The following is a 14,728-nucleotide window of genomic DNA, read 5'->3' as shown; positions in this document are numbered from 1 at the left end:
GTACCAATACCTCTGAATCCCTCTAAATCAAACGGATTATTTTTAAAAATCTTATCTCGCCCGGAGGACCAAATTTAAGCTTGATTTAATACTCAGTCCGAACCACTTCGAGAATGTACAATCAGATTTGTAAAGTCAATATCCGGCCCAGAGGACCAACATCGTATTTGTCAAGGTAGGTCAGCCTCTATCAATACGAAAATGAAAAAAATAGTCAGCAAAAGTTATATGTGGCCCGGAGAGCCAAAATTGTTCCTTTTATAATTTGCATTCTACCATCATATTGTCTGATTTGTTATGAGATCGAGTGGTTTATCAAAATATTTCATATCCGGTGCGGAGAAGAAAATTTAGTTTTTAAAACGTTGAGTTGTACGAAGACACGGTTTGATAGAATATATCCGGCCCGGAGGACCAAATTTTATTTACCATGGTTTTAAATGAACCAAGGTAAAAAGTCTGTATATCACTTCCAAGATGGGCGGATAATCAAAACGTCAATGTCCGCTCCGGCGGACCAGGAAACATCAATCCGGCCCGGAGGACCAAAATATTTGATCGAATGTTATTCTGGCAGGTTTAATTGTTAAAATTGAAAAAAAACCTGGTCAGATTTTGTATTTTCAAGCGACAAATTTTATAGTAAAGAAGTGAACGTCAAACCCGCTGGCAAAAAAACTATATACTATTACATACGTAAAACTTTTTTTTTAAATAAGGAAGAAAGTTTCTGCTTTTAAGGGTTTTTTTAACCAAGGAACATGTGGGTGTACAAAGCATTTCTAAGTTATCAACTTATCCGGCCCGGAGGACCGGAATACTAAAAATGATAAACTTACTAGTATATATGACAGTATTATTAATTGGTACGATTTTTTTTTTTAAATACATAGGCTCTGGTTTGGTGGTTTTTTTCAGTGCATTATCCAGCCCGGAGGGCCAGAATTTATACGCCGGCCCTGAACATAACGTGTGACAATGACCTCTTGTCTTACGTTCCTCCTCACATACCAATGCGAAACGGAGTGAAGACCCGTTATGAAAAATATATATACAAAAACTAAAGAAAAACCATTATCCGGCCCGGAGGACCATAAAATTGAAAGAGCCCTAATAACACACATCCACAAATATAAATCTGTCCGGGTTAGTTCAGGGAAAGCAAGTTTTGGGCCTGTTTCACGGAACCTCGTGTCAAATCAAAGTTGACACGTAGTCGGACAAGGCCCGGTTAATTATTTGGTCCTCCGGGCCGGATAATTTACAAATAATCTCCGACCCGGCCTTGTTTCAAATAATATTTTTTAGAAGGACTTATTAGTCCGGATTCTATTTTTTTAAATAGATAATTGGAATATTTTTTTATTTGGTACTCCGGGCCGCATATTTTCCAAAATAAGATCATTTTTTCTTTTTGTACAGACTAAAACGCTTTGGTTCAAATGCTTGTAAGTTAAAACTTTTTAAAAAAGTATTGTAAAATATGTATAATGTTTTAGTTGAGTTTACTGCAGGGTAACGAATATTTTTGGTCCTCCGGGTCAGATATTTTCCTGAAAAAGTCTTTCTATTTCGTGACTATTAAAACGTATTCTTTTTATGGTTTTCTTTTACTATTTGAATAAATAGAATTATTATGTCTTTTTGCAGTTTAGTATACATTTGGTTCTCCGGGGCGTATAATTTACAAATAATCTCCGACCTGGCCTTGTTGGCCACATTTAAATGTGTTTTTAAAAAATCAGTCTAAATTCGATTCGGTATTTTGATTATTTGTTTGAATAAATTATTTTAATATTTGATGAATCTTTATTTGGTCCTCCGGGCTAGATATTTTCCAAAAAATTCTTCCTACTGTCTGACTATTAAAACAGTTTGCCTCAAAACCGTCTAAATCAAAACATTTTATGTTTACTTTTATTAAAAGATTTTTATTTATGTTTTGAAATTTGGTGTATATTTTTGGTCCTACGGACCGGATAATTTACGTGACGATCAGTGTGCCGCAATTGTGGTTTTCGACTCAATTTTTATCCGTACAGTTTGATGTTCGGTAAAATTCGCTTTTATAAATTTTATACATTCGGTATTTATATTTGGTCCTCCGGGCCGGATCATTTACAAATAATTTACGATTTGAACGGTTACATTTTCTCCTTGCACCGAGCAATATTTTTCAGTCAATCTTTAATTTTTTTATATATGTGCTAATAATTGATTATTATTTATATTATTCAATACGCGTTATTGTTTTGGGTCTCCAGGACGGATGGATAAAGTATTTGAATTTGTAGTGATCCCGTCCGTCCGTGCTTTAAAGAGCCATTGTACCCACTCTCTCATTTTAACTTTTGTTTCATTGAGGTTTTACGATTGTTTTAAGCAACTGGTCCTCCAGGCCGGATAATTCATAAAAGCGGTTTTGAACTTATCTTCGGCTGAGACCGCATTATTTCCCGGTTCGCAGGTCAATTACCGTTCTTATTTCACCGCACCTTAGTGGATATTGGAGCGAAATAAGTTTTCAAAAGCCGAATCCAAGCCCGTCCAAGGCTTTTTATCCCTGACGAGCCCGCCCATTTGCCCCCGGGGCGTCTTATTATTTCTGATGACGGCGGATCCGGCCATCATTAGCCTCGATCGGCCCGGAGCAAAGGAGTCATTCCGCCGTCCTTCGCGAGTATCATTCCTCATCCCCCCCTCGAAGTCGGAGATTGAAGGTTTCCGGGCAGGTAGTCGACGGACCCCGGACCGATCGGAGTTGATGACCCTCGGATGGGTAATGGCGCTTGTTTGCATGGCTCGAGGGGTACGGGCGAGTCCTGTTATAGATTGCTATCTCCTAGATTTTTATTTCTTCTCCAAGCGCGGCTGACATTTCGACCTGCCACTGAGGTCGATGAGCCCGCGACCTTGCAAGGCCGGGGAGGTAAACGGCGTAAAACTGTCCCAAGCCCTGCTCGTCCTCCCCGGAAGTCGTAAACGAGGAAGGATGCCAGGGAAATCGGCTCGGATCATCGATCACGTTCCGGACGGAAAACCACCGGGTGTGCCTGAGCCGAAATGATTCCATGCACGGGCCCATGATCTGAATCTAAAAAGGATAACCGATTAAAAAAAGTGAAAGGGTTACGTGTTAACGTGGAACGGATGGAAAGTAAACCCGGCGGTACGCCAATTCTCGTTGTACACCTTGTCAGACCCAATTAGGCTATGAGGCAATAGTCAGCGTTGAGCCAAGAAAAAAAAGTCCACGTGGTAAACATTCTGGCATATCCTACACCCCAGAGGGTCCAAAAGGTTCCTCGAAACGCTATAAACATGACACGGCAAGACACAAGGCTGAAAAACTGTTTAACTAATATCTCAAACCGATAGGAATCATTATCCGGCCCTGAGGACATAAAGGTTAAGACCCTAATGAACGGTGAAATGTGATATCTGCCACAACAGTTCAAAATTATAGAAGATCCCTGTGCGCGGAACTTGTCGAATATAAAGAAACCTGCGACCTGCATTCATCCGTCCGGGAGAACCAAAAGACCAAAAAACAATTGCGGAACCTTAACGGAACAAATGATGACACGTGGCAGGCCGGCACAACGGGTGAAAAATAGAAGAGGCTCCTTAACGTGAATTTTTTTAGGAATATTTAAGAAGATTCATCCAGCCCGGAGGACCAAATTAGCAATATTGACTAATAAACCGTTTTTTAATGTAATGAGAGGATTGACAGGAAAAGTCGGAGAGGAAAGCTCGGAGAGGACTGGCAATTTGTAAAGTCAAATTGGAAATTATCTGTCTCCATCCGGCCCGAAGCACCAAAAAAATTGATAAAAAAACTTTATGTTAAAAATAAGAAAATAGAAAGTTTTCAAGGAAATTATATAAATTTGGGCTAAAAAAGGAATATTTCGAAGAAGAGACAAGAATGGAATTTTTAAGAACATGCCATCTGCCTCCATCGGCCCGGAGGACCAAAAAATTGAGAACATAACTTTAAGTTAAAAATGAGGAAATATGAATGTTTTCACAAGGAATTTATAGATTGAGGCTATATGTGGCATATGACGGCTAAAGCAAAGTTGTCCAAGACTTCAGCTCGCCAGCTGGCCCGGAGCGCAAAAATCAATCAATCAACTAATTGTTAAAAGAAATAGAGACATTTGTAAAACTTTTAGGCGGATTCATTGATTTCTATTTAGTTTAAAGGTAGAGCTCGGAAAAGTTGGACGGGCTGGGCTGGCCAAGGTCAAAGGACGCGGCATCTGCCTCCATCCGGCCCGGAGGACCACACTTTCCCCCGATCCTCGCTCGACGCAAGGACTTGTCTTTCGATATGAAAGTCCCCCGTGGGCTTTGGGAAGTCCGAGAAGAAAGCCGCCCCCAATTAAAGCCCATTGTGCTGCCTCTTTCCCTGCCAATTAGCTCGGGAAACCATGGGAAAATCTTTCGGGCCTGGGAGCTTCGAATCGATTTGCCTACCTCACATCAGCGAATGCGGAAACTTGACGATGAATATTGAAATAAGAGAAACTCACGAGACGTCGCGGACCCATCCTGCTATCAAAAACCATCCTCTGTTACTCATCTCATATCACCCTCCTACATTCTGTCTGAAGTCTTAAACTTATCCAATACACTCTCACAACACGCTTTTACAAGCTAACGTGAACCTTAACCATACGAAACACTATCACCTATGTCTCTCTATATGACCTCATGTCCGTTATTCATGACCTATGTCTCTACTTATTCATTCTTTTTAACCTTTTCCTTGGATATTCTTCTTTCATTACTTAACATACTCATACTCAGTAACACTCTTTTACAACCTAACATGGACCTCAACCTGGCTAACCCTATCACCTAGTGACTATATGACCTCATCTCTCTAACTACTCACTCCCTCAAAACCTTTCACTGGATATACTTCTTTCTCAATTCCACACAATCACATTCAGGAACACTTTTTTACCAGATAACATGAAACTCAACCTGGCTGACTCTATCACCTTGTGACTAAATGACTTCATTTCTCTAATTACTCATTCTTTTTATCTTTTCATTGGATAGACTTCTTTCTTTACTTGATACACTCATACTAAGAACCTCTATTTTACAACCTAACAAGGACCTCGACCTGGCTAACCCTATCACTTAGTGACTATATGACCTCATCTCTCTAACTACTCACTCCCTCTAAACTTTTCATTGATTATACTTCTTTCTCTATTCCACACACTCACATTCAGAAACACTCTCTTACCTCAACCTGGCTGACACTATCACCTAGTGACTATATGACCTCCTGTCTCTACTTACTCATTCTTTTTAACCTTTTCATTATATATTCTTCTTTCTTTACTTCATACACTCACATTCAGAAACACTCTCTTACCAGCTAACATGAACCTTAACCATACGAAACACTATCAACCTAGGTCACTCTATATGACCTCATCTCTTTAACTACTCACTCCCTCTAAACTTTTCATTGATTCTTCTCTTTCATTCTTTCTCTATTCCACGCACTGTCTAGTCGACACACTCGGGTCCGCACGTTCTCGCTTCGTCTCTACAGTTTCAGTAAAGATCCCGATTTTCTGCGTTCCTGATCAATTCACTTCGGAGTCTGACTAAAGGGGGGGGGAGAAAGGCGGGATCTCACGTACCCCACGTGTCAATAATCAAAACAGACGTGTGGGCAAAAGAGCGAAAACGAGCGGACCGAGAGCTAAGAGGCGAGAAAAAACCTTGGGATTTGTGTGTTGTTTATCATTTCTTTTGATTTATTTACTTATCGTGTTATTATTATTATTTTTTTTGTAATAAACAAAAATTCTTTTACAATCCGGGTCGCGGTAAATGATCGGTCCGCCCGTTCTCGCTATTTTTCCCTTACTTGCTGGTGCAAAAAAATGTCAAAAGGGGTCGATTATCCCTTTTTAATCTTGACACTCCTAAATCCAAATCGTCGACCTCAATTTAAAAAAAAATCCAAATGATTCATTTCCTCCATCTAGGTCAAAAGAGACGACATAAGAGAGATAGAGAGAAAATCCGGAAGTGAAAAGAAATCCTTTTTTCGGGATAAATAAAAATTTGCCTACCTTTTGGTAAAAAAAGAAGTAAAAAATAAAGTAATTGTTTTTTTTTTTTTTTTTTTTTTGAAAATTCACAACGCTTACCTTTATTTTGTTGGGCCTTTTCCCGAACTCTTCTCTCTCTTTTTTACTCCTTTCACAGGCCTCCTTTTATAGCATAATAATCCCAAAGAAAGAATAGACAAAACAAAAAACACGAAAAAAAACTTTTAACCAAAAAAAATTTTTTTTGCCCTCGGTTTCGACAAAAAAAAAGCAAAACGTTACATACACTCAGGCTGCCCGGAGCCAACTGTCGTAAGGGGGCCAACGGCTCGAACAGGTGTCGCCCCAATGTTACCAACCTTTCAGGTCGAATTTCCCTTTCCCGTCCGTTTTTTCCCCTCCCGCTGGCCATCCGACCCAAGAAAGACAGCAAAAATCTCGAAACTTAAACCGTTTATTAACAATATTAAAAAAAAATTAAATATTTTTTTTAATTTTAATCACTTTAAGTATACATACATGTATATATAAAAAAATTCCTTTGCAAATTGCGGAGGGGTTGAACATAGCAAAAGAAAAAACACTACGAAGAAGATAGGTCATCGTTTAATAAAAAAAAAACAAAAATACTTAAACAATTAATTAAACAAACAACAACTCAGAGGTGTATTTTTCGAAAAAAGTAAACATAAATAAACAGTATCGGCTGTTTACTCAATTGGGGATTCGTAAGCGTTTTTCTCCAGTGCACGCCCTTGGAAAAAATTCCATAGACAGAATTCAACCAATTAATTATAAATTTATTGATTATTTTCTCCTTTGTACATTTGACGAGGAGGAATTTGAAAAAAATACACGCGCGCTTTTGTCCTGTTACCGCGGGCCTGAGGAAAAAGGCCGATGAAAAATCGTCCCGTTAGGAAAATCCACCGTTGGCGCCTTCAGGGGGGAAGCGAAAATAGCCCGGCTCTAATTGGTAAAAGTTCTAGGTCCCGGGCACCGTTCAAATTCCTCAAAAAATCAGTCGAAGAATTTTTGGACGTTGGGTTTTTGTTTTGTCTTTTGTCCGGTGAAAAAAGGAGAACGCTAAGCGGACCCTGGGTCTACAAGGAAAGCTCGCAGTTAAATTTTCTTTTTCACTTTTCTTCTTATTTTCCTTCTTCTTATGGCTGGCCCGCCAGCCCGGAACGTGCCTCGGTCATGACCTTTGAGGGGATGCACGGTTCGACTTTGACCACTCCTTCGAATGAGGACATTTCCACGACCAGGAGCCTCAAGGAGCATATGCAACAGATGTAGGATCAGGAGATAAATATGAGGTGACAAAAAGTAGCTCCAATCGAGACCGGAGAAAAATAAGCTCAAATAAACGCCGGCTATTGGAGGGACGTTCAAACAGCTCAAATACCTAACCATCCCTAACCATTTTGAATCAAAACCAAAATAGGAGCTTACAAAATGCATCCACAATCGAGACAGGGGTAAAAAAAAGCTCACATATCAAAGCTTTTGGATTAGTAAATAAGTAGAAGATAAAAAAATGTAGATAGAATCAAAACAGGAACCAAATGAGCTCACAACTGCGACATTTTTTGGGGCATAAGCTGCAAACAGCTTTCATATCGAAGCTTCTGTATCAGAAATAAAATAGGCGCTAACAAAACGTACGTAGAATCAAAACGGGAGCCAAATGAGCTCACATATTTGACAATTTTTGGACAGGGGTTAACAAAATGCATGTAGAATCAAAACAGGAGCACAAGGAGCTCTCATATTTGACAGTTATTGGACAGGAGCTAACAAAATGTATGTAAATTAAAACAGGAACAAAAAGAGCTCAAATATTTGACAGCTATTGGACAGGAGTTAACGAAATGTATATAGAATCAAAACAGGAGCAAAAGGAGGTCACATATTTGACAGGTTTTGGACAGGAGCAACTTAAGAGCTAACGAAATATACATAGAATCAAAACAGGAGCCAAATGACCTCACAACTGTGACAATTTTTTGACAATAGCTGCAAGTAGCTTTCATATCGAAGCTTTTGGATCTGGTGCCAAATAGGAGCTCATAAAATGTAGCTACAATCGAGACAGGAGCCAAAGGAGCTCATACAATTGACGGTTTTTGGAAAAGGAGCTGCTAGGACCTGGCATATCGAATTTTGATCAGGACAGTAAAAGGAGTTAACCAATTCGACGGTACTTGCGACTTGAGCTGCAAGGAACTTTGAGAAAAATGGGACGAAAGGCTGATACAAGCAAGACAGGAATTTCGACGGAGTCATATATCAAAATTTTGGATCAGGAGAAAATGGGAGCAGACAAAATGCAGTTCCTCTCGAGATAGGGGGGAAAATGGAGTTCATACATTTGACAGTTTTAGACAGGAGCTAACAAAATGTATGTAGAATCAAAAGAGGAACCAAAGGAGGTCACATATTGGACAGTTTTTGGACAGAAGAAAATCAACAGCTAACGAAATGTATGTAGAATCGAAAGAGGAGCAAAAAGAGCTAACATATTTGATAGATTTTGGACAGGAGCTCACAAAATGTATGTGGAAAAAAAGGATGCCAAATGAGGTTACAACTGTGACAATTTTTGGGACAAAAGCTGCAAATAGCTTTCATGTCGAAGTTTTGTAGGACATAAGAGCTCATTTATGAAAGCTTTTGGATTAGAAAAAAAGTAGAAGCTAATAAAATGTACGTAGAATCAAAACAGGAGCCGAATGAGCCCACAACTGTGACAATTTTTGGGACAAGAGCTGCAAATAGCTTTCATATCGAAGCTCTGTATTACGAATAAAATAGGAGCTAACAAAATGTACGTATAATCGTAGAAAACGGGAGCTAAATGAGCTCACATATTTGACAGTTTTTGGACAGGAGCTAACAAAAAGTGTGTAGATTCAAAACAGGAGCAAATGGAGCTCACATATTTGATATTTTGGACAGGAGCAAATCAGGAGTTAGCCAAACGTATTTAGAATCGAGACAGGAGCAAAACAGAGTTACCATATTTGACTGGTTTTAGAACCGGATGTGAAAGGAGCACATATCGTAGCATTTAAAGAACCAAATAGCTGAACAATTGTAAGTAAAATCAAAACAGAAATACAAAGAAGCTAACATATTTGACGCTAGATCAGGAGTAAAAAGGAAGTATCGAATGCCAAGGATTTGATATCAGTAGTTTGAAAGAGCTTTCGAATTTGACCTTTTTTACTGAGGGGTGAAAAGAGCTCACATAACTGACCAGTAGAAGGAGTAAATTTAGAATTTAGGAAGAAATTTTGACCGGACCTCCTGCGAAATCCCAGTGAGTGATTAAGTCAGACGACTGGCAGATCTTTTCGTCCCAGGACTTGAGGTTCAAGGCCGACATCACTCCAACCAGGGAGGAACGCGTGGCATCGGCATTTGTTCCGTGTCCCGGATTCTGCGACCCTCAGCCCCCTTTTTTCTCTATGTTTGTTGTGGCTTTTGGAATCTGTCATTTTAAAAAAGAAGAAGAGGCACAATGGTCTGCGAGAAGCAGGACGTCGTCCTTTGGCAGTACGTCGCGAATGGTGGTGGGAGGGGGGGAAGCGATTTCACTTTCGCGCGGTTTCGACGTCCCGATGCACTCTGTATAAAGGCCGGAGAACTATCTAATGAAGAGTGTGCCGCGGATCGACGCCAGGTGGCATAAACAGTAAAAAGAAATTAATCTGAAATAAAATAAAAAATCGGTTACCTGTACTTTCTGTCGGTCGTGCCCTCCCTCGGGATGCACCTGGCGACTCTAGAGCTTTTCGAGCTGGAAAAAAAAACTATCATCAAAATACAAATTTTTCTATATATGCAATACCGACACGTATCGAAAGACGAGCATAATTTGTAAACAAATAATCGAAATTTCGTATATATCGAGAATCGATTAGAACGCTAATAACTTTACTTGTAATCATCGAAAATATTAGACCCATATATCGATATCGAGGATAAATCGATACTTTGCAACGTAATATTACTCAAAAATTCGATAATTAATCGATACTATGAAATATATTGCTCCCAAATATAATACCATCATACCGGATATCAATAATTATCAATAATAAAATTTCCTTATAAAAATTTGAATCGATTCAACATTTAATTAATTAATTAAAGTGATGTTTTAAATCAACGAAATTCAGATATCGATGCAACATAAATATGCAGGTCAGGCATCGATACTTTAAAATGGCAGAGTTTAGGAATCGATGTTTCCACTGATGTATAAAATAATAAATCTTAGGAATCGATATTTTCTATTGATATCCTAATTGGGATATAAAGAAGATATCGATATTTTAAAATGGCGGAGCTTAGGAATGGATGTTTTCCATCAATGAATCCTAGTTATCGACCTAAAACAGCCATCAATATTACAAAACACTAAAGCCACGGAATCGATATTGTCCATCGATGAACATGTTTTAGAAATCGATGTAAGAAAGACAATCGATAATTCAAAATGGCGGAGATTAGGAATCGATGTTTTTTATTATTGCAGCCTGACGTCGGGCTGATATCGATATTTTAAAATGGAGACGCTTAGCAATCGATATGTTAATATGGTGGGGTAAGGAATCGATGCATGGGCAACACGAGTCATCTTAAAACATCGATATTTATACTATGGATTTAAGACTTCGATCTTTTAAATCAAGTAGTCTCAGATACGGATATCTGCATCATATCGATAGAAAATATCGATTCATAAATTCCGCCATTTTACTACATAGTCCTTTGTGATATATCGATTCGGAAAATCGATTGTCTATCATTTTAAAAAAAACTATCTGCTTTACGTCGATTTCTTGCCAATTATTAAACAATTGCTCCCTAAGCTCCGCCATTTGAAAATATAGAGTATGTCATACCGATAAATGTTGGATTTATCGAGTCAAAACGTAGATTCTGCTAATACTCTAGGTTATATCGATTTAAAACAGCAAAATCTAAAATGTATCGATTCAGACCATCGACATCGGGGATATATCGATATAAAACATCGATTCCTCTCTACCACTTTAAAATATCGAGTCTGCCCAACAACGATTTAAGAAAATTATGATGCTTCGACAGAAGACATCGATACCTAAACTCACTATTTTGATTTATCTATGTCTGATCTACATCGATATCTATGATATATCGGTAGAAAACGTCGATTCCTAATATCCAAAATTTTCATTTATCGATGTTTAACCCACATCGATATCTGTGACAGCAATATAAAACATCGACTCTTAAACTCAGCCATTTTCAACTATCGATGTACACCCAACATAAATATTACGGATATATGATAGGAAGCATCGATTCCTAATCTTCGCCAATATGATTTATCGATATCTATGACATAGCAATATAAAACATCGATTCCTAAACTCACTGTTTTGATTTATCTATGTCTGATCTACATCCATACCTAAGATATTTTGATAGAAAACATCGATTCTTAATATCCACAATTTTCATTAATCGATTTCAGACCTACATCGATATCTAGGGCATATCGATATAAAACATCGATTCCTAAGTTCCGCCATTTTGATTGATCGATATCTACCATACTTCGATTTCAAACGTTCATTCCTAAACCATGAAGTTTTAAAATGGCGGAGCAGAGGAATCGATGTTTTCCTATCGATATATCCTAGATGGCGGTATAAAACAAACATCGATTTTTCTTATCAACGCATTTTAGACATCGTTGTTGGGCAGTTGAGGAATCGATGTTTTCAATCAATATATAGATATAGAAGTGATAAATTTAGTTAAGAAAATTCCTCGTTGTTTCTAATCCGTATTGCCTAGATATTGATATTTTAAAATGAATCAAAACGGTCATTTCTTTTATCGTTTTTTTAAAGGTGAAATAATATATCTCAGGTTAGGTTTTCATAGCCAGGAAATAACCTTTCCTGCTCGCTTGAGGGTAATAATAATAATAAGGCTATTGTTGAATATTCGCCAGGAAATACCAGCTTTGACTGTTGATTAGAGACGAAATTAAATGTCACAGGAAGTAGACAATTACGTGAGCCGAATCTCAGGAGGTTTTGGGTCAGAGTTGATCTTTTATTTTATTAAATCTAAAAAAAGAAATAGATTTTCTCCGTTGGATTAGCAATCGAGAACGTTGCAAAACTCGTTTCACAATCGTGTCAAGCTGAGTCGAAAATGACCGAGGCGAGGCTCGACGGTCCCAATCGGCCTTCCGCGCATCGCAATAGGGACAATCGGTCTTGTTGACAGGACAAGGTTTTTTTATTACGAACTGGGAGAGGTCATAGGACAGGAAGCAGTTTTCATCTTTCGGGTCAGATTATGATAAGTCCAGGGGGGACCGCTAATCCGCCGTCGTACCGTTACTTCCGACCCTTCGGAAACCGAAAGCTCTCCACTCGCGTTCCGATGACCGGTCTGGGGTTTCCGACTCGAGCACTTTTTCACGTACCGCGGATCTCCGGTCGGCTACGAGTTGGAAACCAGAATCAAAAGAACCCGATGCACGTGACTCAATACATAACTGCGTACACGGTGCATACGCAATGGATAAAGGTCACGTTTATTTGTCAAATTAAGCAAAACAAAACACACTAAAATAAAAACAACAACCAAAAAACCAATGGATAGTGTAATAATATAGTCAGAGGTCATATGAGCTTGGACGTTCATCATTATCAACCTACTAACCCTTCCTACAAAACATGCCATGTTAAAAAGCCAACCTAAATGAGTGCTTTAAAAATGAAAAAATTCACTTTAGGTCTATAAGTTTTCACTTGGCACAGTTTCCATCTATATAGCAAGAAAACTAAGTAGGATTTTTAAACAAGTTGCAAATTTGTTGTTTCGTTTTTATTTTTTTCAAATCAGTATCTGGGTTGAGTGTAATTACACGTTGTGCAATAATCTAGCGGTCCTGGGCTCGGGATTACTTAACTCTCGAAAACCAGTCGGCCTTCTTGCTTCCGACCCGGCGTTCTCGTGCTCTCTCTCCCTCACTCGGGTGCGATTTCAAGGATGTTATCCCGACAAGGGTACAGGTGAGTAAATGAAACGGAATCCGATGGAAAAACGGACAAGAATAAAATAACGGCGAGAGTATCAAAACCTCCAAGGACTTTCAAAATTGGACCAATTTTGGCCGGGCTTCCGCAGATTTAGGAAGGAGCAGAAAAGAACTTCCTATTTTTACAAGGGGCCCAATTAATGGATGCACGAGCGTGACCTATCCACAAGAAAAGATATAATAAAAAATAAAAAAATAGTACATTCTCACGTAAAAGTGCAAACACCTCTCGTGAATAAAGGTGGGCTGGGTTTTTTCGGTGCGTCGTCCGGGGCGTTTCGCTTCGCCCGTCACGACGCAAAGGCACGGGGGCGTCCGGAAAAAATACAGCCCCGTCTGGGATAAAGCGTTCCAGTCCAAAAGGCAAAGCCTGTGACGACGATGTAAGTCAGCCTTAAAAAAAGCCTGATGATAAACGACACCCTTTGTAATCTTGACGAGGATAAAAAGTTTGGAATCCTGTAGATAAACATAAATAAAAATAATAATAATTAAAAAAAGACGATTGCAGCTTAAAACAATGTTTTTCTTCCAACTTTTTTGACCTATGACTGATCCCACTATGACCAGCGACACGCTGTGCATTAAGATACGATAGATTGATGCTTTTCCTTGCGACACCCTGTATAATAATGAATTTAGGTAAGACATACAAAGAAACAAACCTGGATGAGATGAAAAACAAGACTATTTCTAAAACACTTTCTTTCTTCCATATTTTCGACCTAAGTCTGGAATCCTGTAGATAAACGTAAATTAAAAAAATAATTTAAAAAAGACGATTGCAGTGAAACAATGACATATTAAAATATGATAGATTGTTGCTTTTCCTTGCGACACCCTGTATAATAATGAATTTAGGTAAGACATACAAAGAAACAAACCTAGATGAGATGAAAAACAGATAATTTCATCTAAAACACTTTCTTTCTTCCATGTTTTTCGACCTACGTTTGGAATCCTGTAGATAAACGTAAACAAAAAAAAATAATAATAAAAGACGATTGCAGTAAAACAATATTTTTCTTACAACTTTTTTGACCTAAGAGTGATCCCATTATGACCAGCGACATATGTCTTTTTAGAAAATTTTGTCAAGTACAGTTTAAAAGTGAAATATGGTTCATTTCCTTAGATAAATTAGGAAAAAAATCCTAAATACACCTGCTAGTCAAATCTGAATTTCCTAGATTTGGAAACCCTAGATAATCTTCGGTAGGATTCGGTAGAAAAACCGAACGATTCGGTATATTGACGTTTTTCCTTCCGACACCGTGCATAATAACAGGTTGTTAGGCATGATTCACAAACAAAACAGAACTGTATGCGATGAAAGAGAGACGATTTCAGCTAAAACACCAAATTTTTCGACCTTGGGCCGATGACCTACGACCTGTGACACCCTGTATATTGAGGAAATCCTGTCAAGTACAGTTTATAAAAGTGAAATAGGGTTGATTTCCTTAAATAAATTAGGAAGAAAAACGGAAAGACACCTACTTGTGAAATCTGACCTTCC

The 14,728-nt window shown here is 38.4% G+C and overlaps 1 protein-coding gene across 2 annotated transcripts in view; it reads right to left on the bottom strand.

The window, feature by feature from the left end:
• The window catches only part of LOC106671899 (flocculation protein FLO11), a 60,616-nt gene that overhangs the window by 40,261 nt on the left and 5,627 nt on the right, over window positions 1-14,728 (bottom strand). Inside the window, exon 2 of one of the 2 annotated variants that reach the window (XM_024227484.1) lies at window positions 9,835-9,897. In XM_024227484.1, coding sequence (XP_024083252.1) covers window positions 9,835-9,897 — 63 coding nt within the window. Of the gene's footprint in view, window positions 1-6,191; window positions 6,379-9,834; window positions 9,898-14,728 lie in introns of those variants that run through there. The other variant, XM_014402871.2, reaches the window with a different exon arrangement.

The sequence above is a fragment of the Cimex lectularius genome, unplaced genomic scaffold (genome assembly GCF_000648675.2).
Source record: "Cimex lectularius strain Harlan isolate CLEC.00 unplaced genomic scaffold, Clec_2.1 scaffold14, whole genome shotgun sequence".
NCBI lineage: Eukaryota > Metazoa > Arthropoda > Insecta > Hemiptera > Cimicidae > Cimex > Cimex lectularius.
Note: the sequence above shows the minus strand (reverse complement) of the source record. Positions and strands in the feature narration are given on the sequence as shown.